Below are 13,746 nucleotides of genomic sequence, written 5' to 3'. Positions count from 1 at the left end.
TCCGGGACAGAAATGCGCAGGGATAAAGTTCTAATTATGATTTCTTCAAATTGTTAATAAGTGGTCCACGATCGAAGAAAGATGTGCGATTTATATACAAACGTTATTTTAAAATCCATTCTCGTCGCGAAACGTGCTAAAGTTCTATTCTTAAACTCTAACGATTTTTATTTATCGATATTTTATCGATATTTTATTTATTTTATTAAGAAAAAATACTAACAAAAATTAAATTGTGCTTTGGAACATATCTCTTTTTATTTTCCGCTTCATTTATTCGATTTTTATTTGTTTTTTAAAAATTTGTTTTTTAAATCTCAGTTAAAGTTATGAAATTTTATGCAGATAAAATAATAGTGTCCATAACAGTTTTATCTGTTTATCAATTGTATTATTTTTTGGCACGATTAATAATTTTTTGCAGTTTCTTCAATATTATTTCGTGTGTCGCAAATTCGCGCCGAAGCAATAATTTCACCGGATCGTCGCCGAGGCAGGTGGTTAAACTCATTGTCAGGAAGGAACCTTCGCTACGATTTTGCGGTAATAGCCGCCCGAACAGGACAACAGAGCTCTGTTCTGCATTCGTGCCAGACAATTATAAGTCGCATCTCATCACCTTTCCTCGCCTGTTTCGCCGAGATTTTTATCGGCCCCACAATCGCGCCGGCTCCATCCGTGACCGCTTTAATCACATTTTAACTGTGCCGTCCGTGATTACTATGTACACGTCCGAAGAGGCACAGTTATACTCTCGAAGCTCGATATGTATTCTGCTGCACATGCCATCAAATAATACACGACAATTGACACGACGATTTGCGCGTTGCGCAAAAAGGTCGGAAGATACGAATGATTTGCAAAATTTTGTCATTGCTTCATTACTGACGTATGATTTTCACATTTCGCGTATTATCAGTGTATGAATAATGCGTACGCAAATATTAATAGGCTCATCCTAATTGATAATAAAAATGAAGAAATCATTTTTTTTTTAATTACTTATATGTTTAAAGAAATAAATTATTAATTATATTTTTAATATGCAATTCACATTTCTTTACATGGATAAGATTATAATGCAAATTAATAAACAAACACAATATTTTCGAGAATCTAATAATACCTCTGGCGAAAATTTTTTCTTAGAATTATTTATATAATTTTTAAAATTTTTATATAAATTTCAAAATTTGTCATAATTTCTCCATAATATTATTTCTTACATTTTTTAATATGAATTTTAGAACATTTTTTTAAAATAAGAAAGTCAACATTTTTTCTATAGAATTTTGTATAAATTCTAAAATATTGTAAGATTTTTCGCTTTATAATTTCCAAAGAAAATTCATAAAATCTGAAGAAGCTCTTAAACTTGAAAAGTATCTTAATATTTTTATAAAGGGGTAAGTATGAAAAATTCTAAAAATAAAACTCTAAAAATATTATGAGAGATTATAACAATATTTTTATCAAAGATAAATATAATGTATTTATTATAAAGTAAATGCTGTGATTTTTCCACGATATGTTGCATTTATTAAATGCAAATTATAAACATTGAGACAATGTCGCCATCATACGCGGACTCCAAGAACAAGAAGTGAATTACTACATAAAATTAACAATCGATAAGATAATTCTTAATTTGACTTTTACATAAAAGAACGTATTGACAAAATTTTAAATAATTATAGAAATTTTATTTTAATTAGCTTTATATTATTATTATAATGTATAATAATCTTATCAGACAAAGTATTGCCACTGTCGGTAATATCGCGATGTTGTCTATTTTATCCCTAACGCGAAAAGAAAATTTTATCCTATGAGTTGGCTACTCGATGGATAATAACTCGATGGAAATGAAGACAATAATTCGAAGACAAAAAAAAATCGTTTGTAATTATCTTCTATCTTAATTACAACTATTATAAGCTAAATTAGAACACATATATTTTTGCAGTAATGCAGATTGGAGTAAAGTTGTAATCTCTCAGGAAATACTGTACATACCTATCATTTACATTAAAAGCACATGAAAATAATATCTGAAGAGAATGATATATTCAAAGAAAAGAGAGAATAAGAGAAGAATAATTACAATTTTACTAAAATGACAGGGTACACTTGTGATTATCGAGAAATCTTGTAATTAAAGAAAGACACGATCTATCTTCATAATGTTATTTATTCGAATTGCATTCCAGTGACACGTTGAATCCAATTTGCAAATGCTGCTACTCTAGTATACACTCCCGGTCTATCGCTTGGACAATTTGCGTCTCCGTAGCTAACGATACCAATTTGTAGAGGCTGATCATCCTTTATTACAAAAAGAGGACCTCCGCTATCACCCTAAGACATATCGCAGTAGAATAAAACGTTTAACGAATAACTAACTGTGAGGAACTTCAACTTATTCTTAAATTTGAGTAAATATATAATGCTTAAATTTCCTTTTTTTTTGTGAAATTATACAATATTATTGTATTATATTATTGTTTATTTCTTTTTTTTATATATTAAATTTGTCACCTGACACGCGTTTTTCCCAGTTCCTGGTTTCGTGCATATATTTCTGTAATCCACTCTCCAATACGAGACACATTCCCGTTTTGAAATTAACGGCATTAGAACATACATAAGTTTCTTGGTTCCTTTGGAACCGTATCCATCGCGACCCCATCCAACGACATAGGCCATCGTATCGGCCATAACTTTACCATCCTTCAGACCAGCCAGATGTATCGGTTGGATTTTTTCTAAAAATTACAATTTCGTTGAACCAAAAACTATAATTCTATGATTATTAATTTTATCTGTTATATCTCTGAAGTTCTTTATCAAGAAATGCTATAAAGCCACGCGTTCTCCATCGACGAATATTTTTTTACCTGAAAAAGGAATGTCTTGCGGCAGGTGTAACAATCCGATATCGTTCTTGCTGAAGAAATAGTATGGATGTACGTGAGCCCGTGTCGTCATCATCGAGACTCCAGGTCCCCGATTTACATTGTAACCGATCCCGGTCTTATCAGTGATTCCAAATATCACGAAAAATCTTTGTGGGTACTTGGCGATACAGTGCCCTGCGGTCAGCACCCATCTTTTCGAAATGATGGTACCGCCGCACTGAGCGACTCTCTTACCATCAATCAACCGATGCACCACGGCCATGAACGGAAATTGACCGTCGTTTGCGTAACTTCCACCGACTATCCTCTCCATTTGTTTGGCTTTTTGATGACAAAAAGATATTCACAGAAAAACAGTGGATTCTCTCAAGAAAAAGATATAAATGAAAATAAAAATATATACTGATGTATAAATATAAAAACGCGAAGTTTAAGACAACATGCATGTCTGAATGACATCATAAAGCCGTTCTAGGCTTTATACAAATATAATATATAATATCTATAATAGCATTGATAAAAAATAAATTACATGATAAACTATTTACAAATCGAATATTATTGAAAGGATAAGTTCTCGAAATTTTGCTTATTAAATTATTATGCTTATTATATTAATTATTATTTGATTTTTTTAATAGAATAAAATGATAATATCATTTTTTACTATCGAATTCTTTAATTATTAGGGACATGTACTCACTGTTCGATACGAATGGCTGTTTATTGATCGTGATGGTACCATTATTAAAATCAATAATGATCTTTTTGTTATGAAATTTGAAATGTTGAGGCTGTTGTTGAGCATTTCTACGCGACACTGAAACAATCAGGAAAAATACGAAAGCCTTTGCACTCCACGAATTCATAGCGGAATAACGAAAAGTTTTGCGTCTCACTGCTATTTATGATTTAGTCAGTCAAGTATAACACAGATTGGAGAAACTATTTGCACGAGGTGGAAGAAATACGTTAGCCCTAACACTTTATTTCTCTGTCATAGATCATAAAATTAATCGATTATTATCACCGATTCCCATATGTTTTACTTCTCTTTTTGCCAAACTTATCATCGGTATATGTGAATTATTACTATTTAAATATTTTTAAATTTTATCGAAATTGTACTCTAATAAAAAGATATTACATTTATAATTGCAATATTATATTGCAAATAATAATGGAATTCTCTTATTTGTGTTTGAGCACTTTTTGCTCTATTTTAAAATATTTTTTTTTTATCAAATATATATTTATTTTTATTTAATTTACTATATAAAAGTAATGATATAGCTTTGATTAAATATTTCTTTTTACTACGTTCTTTCAATGACAAATTAAACATTATTGTATACAACAGTTACAGGATTGGGAAGTGCTATGTTAAAAAGATAAAAGTTAAGTTAAAAAGTTAATTAATTTTAACTTAACTTATTATATTTTAGACTCTTAACTTTTTAACTTAATTTAGTAATTTTATATTGTATAATTTTACTTGTGAACAAAAATAACCAGATTCAATAAATAAGCTGTGAAAAAGGAAAAATATGAAAAATTATGTAAAATAGTTAAACTTTTTTTTTGATTGTTTATTCGAACCAAGTTTAACTTTTTAATTATTTTTTTTTAATAATCTAACTTTTAATTCAATTAATTTTATTATCAATTCAATTAATTTTATTATGGATTAACTTGTATTTTAATTAAGTGAAATTTTCAAGGCTTAACTTTAACTTAATTTAAAAAAAAAGTTAACTTACCCAATCCTAAACAGTTATCGTTCCGATTGCAAATTTGCGCGGCAAATTAGCGCGTCGGAGAGAAGATGTCGTCATTTCTATTAATCTCAACTGTTACATCGAATTGATCGACAATCATTCTATTGTGCTGTTGACGGTTCCGCGATTTCTAGTCGAGCGGCCGTTGCACTCTGATTGAAACGCGCTCAAAGTAATGATTTCAGAGTATTTTTGCACGCATGGACAGTCTACGAGAGATAATGCGTGTGCGTGATACGTAATGCCATGATTCATCATTTATTGTCCCAAGAATCTCACGCTGTGAAGCTGAGTTGTGGACGTATTCGTCCACTGTAGTCCGATTTCGCGTGCCGTTAAATCGCACGACTAATCGTGCTAATCTTTCTTTTCCCTTGCGAACGACGTGTTACGCAACATCGGCAGTTCTCGCTTTCTTTGCGGAGTTCGAAATTGGCCTAAAAAACATACAATGTAAATGAATCTTTTTGCGGATTACTTTCCATTTTAGTACATCTATTAACATAATAATTCTATTATATTTATTAAACGAACAGGAATTTACTCGAATAACTTCCAAGGAACTTTGTTCCGAATTCCGAGGACGTTTTCAAGGAATTTGTGCAATGTAATGTTGCGTAATATATTGTAGCAAGAAGTGTTTCAAGTTGCGTAAAAAGTCAAACTAAAAATTTATTATGTAACATCTCCCATAAAATTTTATCTAATTCCAATTCTATTTTACTAAATATCTACTCAGTTTAATCTTACTGAATGTGATTTTGTTATTAATTATATCAAATTAATGTTTATTTTTGGCTATTTCCAACATTACTGGCGTTATTACAATGGAGCTAAATAGTAATACTGATTTAATCTGTTTTTTAGGAATTATGAAAAAAAAATTTATGATTTAAGGAAACTTAATTTAAATCACTTTGTAATATTTCAATTTTAAGATTAATTATTTATATTTTTTATTTATTTAAAAATGAACTTATTTAGATTTATTATTTTGGTTCTTTCCTTTTATGAAAAAGAGAATTGGAAGCGGTATATTAATATAATATAGTAGCGTAATAGTCAAGCAAACAATTAATAGTTAATTAATATTAGCTAAATTAATTTATTTGTCATTCTTTTGTTCTTATATCTTTTATATTCATTTTAGAAAGACACGGATAATTATTTAAAATTTTAAGTATTAATCGATTGTAGACACGATTTGTAATTTTTTCAATTTTTCTTGCTTGTTATCGCACAATGTATTTTATTATATCACAGAATTATCGATGCTCGGTCACGTTAGCGTTCTTTAGTTATCCCGCGATAATTAATAGATATACAGGGTGAATCAGAGTCGTTGAACCAATTTTTACCCTATGAGAAAATTATCGACTTATCTAATTAAATTATAACATGCAGTTAATTATTTTCCTAGAGCTGGTTCAATGACTCTGATTCACCCTATATTTCGAATTATGGCTTTTTGTTTTTTTCATTAAAGTCAAAGATTAAAGCTTAAAGATTATACTAATTCCATGAATTTTTGAAAGCCCGGAAATGGAAATAACAGAAAGGTAGAAATAGTAGGAGACTAGAAAAGAGAAAGTATGTTTTGTCTATCTATCAGAGAGAAAGTAGTTTCTCAAAAGAGACTAAATAACTTTGCAAAGAAAAAAGAAAAATATCGAAAGTTGAAAATCGATGAAAGATAGTTTTTAGAAACAAGTCAGAATTAAAATAAAATTGACACTAATATTATGTGTATCATCTATTTCTACTGGAAAATGAATTGAAAAGTTATAAAATCTAAATTAATGAATCCTGCTATGCTATTGAAATTATAAATATAATTCCGATTCTTTCGCGAAGAAAGAAATGCAGATATTATATAATTGTTTTTTAACAGGAATCCATAAATATACAGAATATTCCCATTGAAAACTGTTTTCATTATTCAAATAAAATCGGAACAGTGCTAATAAACATTGCAAATTGAACAAATCTCTAAATAGACTTTTGTACAAATGCGTCAATGGACACGTGATCTGTTTTAAGAGAGACTCATGCTAAGATGTTGCACACAGAATATTTTTCTTAAGGCCTATATAAATTATTATTAATATTATCCATTATTTTATTACAATTTTTGTTAATTAATAATATGCAGCATATATTACACATATAGTTTTTTAGTAAAATTTATTATATATATATATACTCTATCACATAGCGTGACGTAGCAAAAAATTCTTTAAATCTAAAGAAATTAAACAATGAATTTTACAAAAGGGGAATCTACTGACATCCTTTTTTGCAGCGAAATATACACGGTTGAGATGTAACGTCTGCTAGCAGTTGTGCTGCTACGCATGCGCTAGAATAGTCGCACCAGCCATCAGTTCCACTGACGGAATTTACGAGAGATCTATAAAGAACATGGCCCTCTCCTTGGAATCTTTTTTTAAAAATATCTATGCAAAATGTTATAAATATTTTTAATATTTCTGAAATTACAATTTTAATTCCAAAAATATCTTTTAATTTACAAAACTGCTGTAGGTATAAAAAATATACATAGATTCTATTACATTATTTTTTTATGTTAATATAATTTTGAATAAAACATCTTATGAATTATTCATTTAAATAATACTTCTTTGAGATAATGCTAATAATAATTTAAACATTCTATTTTTTCATATTTGACTTAAAAAAAAAATTTTGCTTGCTTTGCATTCCAGTCCCCCCGCCCTTGACAAATTTCTGGATTCACCAATGACTAATTCACACTATCACCCCTTCGCGTTTGCGCATTTGTTGGCAGACCTGAGATCGGAGCAGGTTGGAGCTCGGAGCAGTCGGAGTGGAGGAGAGATCGTGAACGAGCGGATCACATTACGCATATCATATCCGCACTATCCGCAGTGCACTGTGCATCGGTGATCTGGAGCGAGTGGCGACATTACATACATAATACGCGAACGCTGGCGAACGATATCGATATTATCGCCGTCGTCATCGTCATCATCAAGAGTGCGTTTAGCAGCTGGCCTAGCCCGGTTTCGCGACGGAGATGATCGTCACTCGCAATAATCGTGACGGAGCGAACGTGACGACGTGCCGGAAACTCACCGTCTCGGCGGGGATGTGAGCGAGAGGAACGCGCTCGCGAGAGCGCCGCGCGGCGTCGTCGTCGTTGATGACCAGCAACCACGACGACCTGGCCGGCTAATCGAGAGGGGTAAGAGACGCGCGCGCGGCAGTGTTGCTATCATCGTCGTTGAACGCGATATATACGAGCGACTCACGTCCGTGGGAGGCCGCGAGTCCGAGAGGGAGCACGATGGCGGATTTTGACGCAATCTACGAGGAGGAGGAGGAACATGAACAGCACTTAGAGGATCACTATGTCGCGATGGTGCCAGACCCGATCGTCATCCGCGGGGCTGGCAACATGACAGTGTAAGTTTCTTTCGTGGAGCGCCGCGTCACTCCGAGGCTCAAGACGCGCGTCCGAGAAGTTCTTTGTTGTCTGGAAGGACAGAGGGGGGGGGAGGGATGGGGAGGGGGAGGACAGAGGATTCCACAAAGAAGAGAATGCAAATAAAGCCACCTGATCTTTTTAATTTCGATGTTCTACTTGGCAACACATTCACGTCTCTCCCATTGTTGTTTCGATGTCGCCAGCGACATCATGTTATTTTTTTTCTCAGAAAAAAAATACATATTTAGCGATCTGCTGAACTTACATAATTAAATTGTTGTTTACCTTAGAATCGAGTCAATATTTTTATTTCCATTTCGAAAGAATTTCAATGAAAAATTTCATCCAAGTCGCAAAAAAAAACTACTATGTAAAAAAAATGTTATCGATATGTGCGATTTTTCTTTCAGATTCGGTCTCAGTAACCGTTTTGAATCGGAGTTTCCCAACGGCCTCATGTCCCGCGTAGCTCCAGAAGAGTTCAAGGCGACTGTTATGAGAGTGAACAGTGTATTGAAAAAGACTTTACCTGTTAACGTTAAGTGGTTATTCTGCGGTTGTGTATGCTGTTGCTGTACTCTAGGATGTTCTCTGTGGCCTGTCATTTGCTTGAGCAAGAGGGTGCGTACTAATTGTAAGAAAGTCCAATTTATAACTCTTTAAATTTTTTTGAATGGAATCTCACTCTAAAGAAAATTGATACAGTTTTGAAAAAAAGTAGCTCAATTTTTAAATTCTCACTCTTTAGAGTGAGATATACTTTAAAAGTTTTAGAGAGTAATGTTTATATAAGCTACAAGTTGGATAATAGTATTAGATTTTAATATATACATACAAGACATTAACAAGGATTATCTTTCTAGACTCAGCATTCGTTAAACAAATTGTTAGAATGGGAGAATAGTAGGCTCTACCATAAACTCGGTTTACATTGGAGACTGGCAAAACAAAGATGCGATAGCTCCTCCATGATGGAATATGTAAGACACTATGAAATTATTATTAGAATTTTAGGAAAATATTAATAGGTCTTATTTTGTAATGATATTGATTTCGGTTTTCTTGACATTACAGGTTCTTTTGATTGAATTTATTCCAAAGATTCCAATCTATAGGCCCGATTAAACAATGGGCAATCGTGCAATTAATAATACGTACAATGCAAATAATCAGCAATGTGCAATGTGCAACTGATGACATGCAGAAAAATACAGAGAAGATAAAGTGCCGCTACGATGATATAGGTACTTTTCTAGTACTTATGTAATGCATATTTTTGTAAATATTCTGGGTAGGAATGCACAGTACAATAATTCGACGTAACAGAGAATAGATTACATTTTGATCATAGAAAGAAAAAGGCAACTGTTAATTCTTTACAATTAATTTAAACTAAAAAAATATTGCAAACAAATCGAATGATTATTTTCTCAGAGATATTCATTTGGAATAAATCATAGATCATTTTCTATATTTTTAAATTTTTTGCGCTGAAAACTACTCGAAAGCTTTATTTATTAGTTTATTCAGTAATTGCAAGAATAATATCATCATTTTTTATCCGAATAACATTTGGTAATCTATACTCGTCAACTAGAATTTAAGCCTTCAGGTAAGAAATTAATCTGATTCAGTACAACGAATTTATTAAAGTACGGATAATAACGTCAAAATGAGTCATGCTAATCAATTTGTCTAATCGTGCATAATGCTACATGCACACACACTCATGTTGTACATACATACGTGTACATACAGAAAATAGAAACTTATTTTAACTATAGGTTAATTTCTTACCACCGTGATATTAGAAAGTATGAAATGTAAAGCGTAACTTTACTTTCTGATACAATTTCACAAAATATTTTAACACGAATAAATCATCCGAAATGAAGAAGCATACATTGTCAGGCGCGATTAAGAGATATCGATATAGATTTTAGAAGAAATATAGATAGCAATCGCTGATAAATGTAAAATATATATACCGATGAGATGAAATTTTAATTGCAAAACGCATCTATAATAGGGCAAACAGTACGGAACTGTAGAATAGCATCAGCGCAATTATTGGGCACAGAAGAACATAAGAAAATATTGTAGAAAACTGCCATGAACGAGCTCATTAATTCTTGCTTTTTAATGAAAAAAATCAACGTTATCACTTTTTACGTATATGCCGTTGCATAATTTTATGTGTCCAATCGCATGACTTTTAGAAGGAATGATTAACACTTAGCGCATGGACATTTCTGTCACATATTCGTTTTCTTTTTAAACTAATGTTAAACTAGTCTTAAGAAGAATAATGAAATTGTTTATTAATAAATTTTAATTTTATGGATAATAATACATTTTAATTTACTTAAGTGGCACATTGCTATCACAGTACTGTTTACTCTATTCTTGTTAATATATATACATATATAATATACTGTTTCTCAGATAAAACAGGATTACCAAAATATCAGAACAACGTCTCCCATGTAAAGGAACTTTGTTGTGTAGGCACTATTTTACATTGCAGTTTAATATGGTTCCGCACAGATATTTCTCTACTAACAATTTGTCTAATATATGATAATGCGACTGTTATCAGCTCCGCATTACTTTCGCATTAAAGAAAAAAAAAATCAAGCAAATTTACTCATTATCAGACGCCCATAAAACATAAAATGGTTATAGAAAAATACGCAAAAACATGTGAAAATACTGCAAGTGTTTCTGTTGCTGTTCAGTGGCTGTGATCGAGAACAAAAGACTAGTTTTGAATTTGAATGTGTATCACAAACAACTACACATAACGCCCGTGCTTTATCTTATGCGGTTCTACACGTTAAAGCCTTTTATAGAATATCAGATTTACTCTGTTTCTCTAATATTTGTACTTATTCTGTAGAATAATTAAGTCAAAGTAACAAGCATTTGCATTAAAAGTGTCTGTGTCATATAGATTAATAAGAACGCTCTATTGCCATATCTGATTTCAATCATACATACCATAGTTATAATCCATCTATCATTAATATTTTTTAAAAATAAAGCAAACAGAGCTATTTATATAGATTCTCATTTCACTTGAGGAAAATATGGAACAATTATACTCTTAATGATCTGTTGAATAGTTGATAATATATCAAATAATAAGCGATCATAAAAATCATATTATCATATTTTCGGACACGTGTGTACGAACAAATTGTTATACGATTATTATTTTTCCAATAACTCTATAGCGGGCAAAAGTGTCGGTATTTCTGTACTGAATGTCCTTCTAATCGATCCATTGAACAAATATTGAATTATATATAGAAATCGATATACTGTGTAATGGAACCATTGCATATGTGCTTTCTAAACTGAATATCGCAATCCTCTTGGTAGCGTATAATAAAATAAGGGCTGTGTTAAATTGGTCAAAGTGAGAGACGCATAATATGGTTCTAAACTATGCTTAAAAACAATTTTCGTATATTTCTAAAAATGAAGATTACTTAACGTATCAACAAATAAAAGCAGATTTTATTCCGTTTGCTCGCATTTTCTTGAATATTAAATACGGTCTAATTATACTTTCTTGAAATTACACCAAGTATCAGAAAAATGTATGTAACATTAACGCTCAGTTTGAAAGTAATATAATTACATATACACACTTAGTTTATTAATTTATTAATACTTTAGTATACAATCTTTAAGGCCACGTATACTAAAAAATTAATTAATAATCTTTATATATGTATACATATATTATCTACACAAATATTTACATGATTTTTCCTTCGCATAGACTATGAACTATGTGCACTCGGTAAAAGAAAAAAACTAAGGAATTGTTTTCCGTCGATGTTTTATTACTCTGCACATGTGTGAATATTTTTAGATATATCACAATACAAAAAAATAATAATATAAATGATAATTACAATGTACAAGGAAATAATTATAAAAACTAAATGCTTATTTATAGATACATATAAATTTTCTGTATAAATAATAAGCTATCTAGATTACAACACATGACGGCACATAATTTATACATAGTTTGCATAGTACACGTAAATATATATAAATAATTAATGTTTTTATGTGCATTTTCTTGGATATTTGGTTTAATGATAAAAGTCACCTTGGAAATCATGAATTTTAAGCAAGTACACTTCTATAGTCTAAGATTATTTTTCAATTCATGTGTTGTTTTGCAGAGAAGCTCAATTAATATCATGCATGTTGAATGTATGAATGGAAATATCAAGCATCACTCGGTAAAGATTCTTCGAGTTGCTCATATCATTCAATGCATCGCATTCCTTCATGGAATGTCTATAAATATATCCATTTATAAATATATAAACATATTTACACTCTGAATTAAAAACAAACATACATGTACATTGCAAGAAAGCCAATTATCCGAAATTGGTTTTTTACTTTTTAAATCTTTCATTTATTATTATTTGAAGGATCGAATATATCACTCTAAGGAGCGAAAATATTTTTTCAGTAACACGATTTTGTGTGTGAATTTAGATATTGACATTAAAGCGTAAGAATATAATAGTAATGTAAATAGGATGATAAATTTGCAAGGAAATGTATAGCGAATCGAAGTTAAATAATATCGATGATTACATTGCGAAAGATCAGGGGAAAGGAATATATTTTTGATAGAAGAGAAATGTAAACGAAATGATTATCAGGAAATTTGAATATAAAATTTGGTGTTGAATTTATGTTCTAGATTGAATATTTTTTTTATGCAAATTGCGTATAACATGACGATATCGAGAAGATATCGACATAACAGATTAATCGATACGAGTAAATTACATAACATCGCATATCATATTACACGTTACATTAAACTAAATACATTAGTGACATTAGATTGTAACTTGCCAAAGCATTTATTTATCTAACATTTTAAAGTTGAAGTCAATAGACAAATTGTAGTTGCAATACATCCTTGGCGCAAAAGTGGCTAATAGTAAAATTATTATCAGGCTATCGTGGTTTCAACATGTGCCTTTTACTCGTAAATTTGTGTGAATCATGTAAATGTAAATATTATATGTTAATAATATATGTTAAGAAATATATTTGTATAGAATGAGAGTGGTTCCTATATATAAATATATATTGCGCATTAATAAAATAACTACTCGCAAGCTCGCGATATCGTTGCACAAGATTACATGACGGATCGAAATAGCATATCATAATTTCGCAATGGATAAAAAAGCTTTCAGAGCATCATAATATTGAGATGCAGAAATGTGAGATATGACGTAATGAAATATACGTAAATATCGTTTCGTAAAAAGCTTTTGATTAACAGTCGATATAACACGATTTATTATATGACGATTAATTGTTTTCCGCTATAATTATCTTTTATACACATCGTTTGTTAGCCATGTAAATTTGTGTAACTGTGTTAACTGTTTTTCAGTTTGAAAATAAATCGTACGGTTGTATAATAGCCGAATATATTTCGAGCTTATTGAATTCCTTTTAATCGATATTCTTTAGCGACTGGAAATTAATTATAATTTTCAATGTAATTGCGGATGTAAGCTTT

At 30.8% G+C, this 13,746-nt stretch overlaps 2 protein-coding genes across 2 annotated transcripts; one reads left to right on the top strand and one right to left on the bottom strand.

Moving 5' to 3' along the window:
• Positions 1-2,190: 2,190 nt before the first annotated feature.
• LOC108688751 (chymotrypsin-like protease CTRL-1) lies at positions 2,191-3,835 on the bottom strand. The gene is made up of 4 exons (XM_018195121.1): positions 3,622-3,835; positions 2,898-3,239; positions 2,539-2,765; positions 2,191-2,358 (listed from the first exon to the last, which is right to left on the bottom strand). Exons 1-4 carry the CDS (start codon positions 3,785-3,787, stop codon positions 2,191-2,193), a joined length of 903 nt encoding a protein of 300 aa, XP_018050610.1. The 5' UTR covers positions 3,788-3,835.
• A 3,677-nt stretch (positions 3,836-7,512) lies between these two features.
• LOC108688752 (cysteine-rich hydrophobic domain-containing protein 2) lies at positions 7,513-9,615 on the top strand. Its single transcript, XM_018195122.1, has 4 exons — positions 7,513-8,143; positions 8,576-8,786; positions 9,029-9,145; positions 9,240-9,615. Exons 1-4 carry the CDS (start codon positions 8,025-8,027, stop codon positions 9,288-9,290), a joined length of 498 nt encoding a protein of 165 aa, XP_018050611.1. The 5' UTR covers positions 7,513-8,024; the 3' UTR covers positions 9,291-9,615.
• Positions 9,616-13,746: the final 4,131 nt, after the last annotated feature.

The sequence above is a fragment of the Atta colombica genome, unplaced genomic scaffold (genome assembly GCF_001594045.1).
Source record: "Atta colombica isolate Treedump-2 unplaced genomic scaffold, Acol1.0 scaffold238, whole genome shotgun sequence".
NCBI lineage: Eukaryota > Metazoa > Arthropoda > Insecta > Hymenoptera > Formicidae > Atta > Atta colombica.
Note: the sequence above shows the minus strand (reverse complement) of the source record. Positions and strands in the feature narration are given on the sequence as shown.

Excerpts from the sequence above, each read along its gene's own strand:
- LOC108688752 (XM_018195122.1), top strand. The coding sequence starts at position 8,025 with ATGGCGGATTTTGACGCAATCTACGAGGAGGAGGAGGAACATGAACAG. Across the intron at positions 8,144-8,575 it reads GGGGCTGGCAACATGACAGT|ATTCGGTCTCAGTAACCGTT; the intron begins GTAAGTTTCTTT and ends TTTTTCTTTCAG. Across the intron at positions 8,787-9,028 it reads TCATTTGCTTGAGCAAGAGG|ACTCAGCATTCGTTAAACAA; the intron begins GTGCGTACTAAT and ends TTATCTTTCTAG.
- LOC108688751 (XM_018195121.1), bottom strand. The coding sequence starts at position 3,787 with ATGAATTCGTGGAGTGCAAAGGCTTTCGTATTTTTCCTGATTGTTTCA. Across the intron at positions 3,240-3,621 it reads ACAGCCATTCGTATCGAACA|CCAAACAAATGGAGAGGATA; the intron begins GTGAGTACATGT and ends GTCATCAAAAAG. Across the intron at positions 2,359-2,538 it reads CTGGGAAAAACGCGTGTCAG|GGTGATAGCGGAGGTCCTCT; the intron begins GTGACAAATTTA and ends GATATGTCTTAG.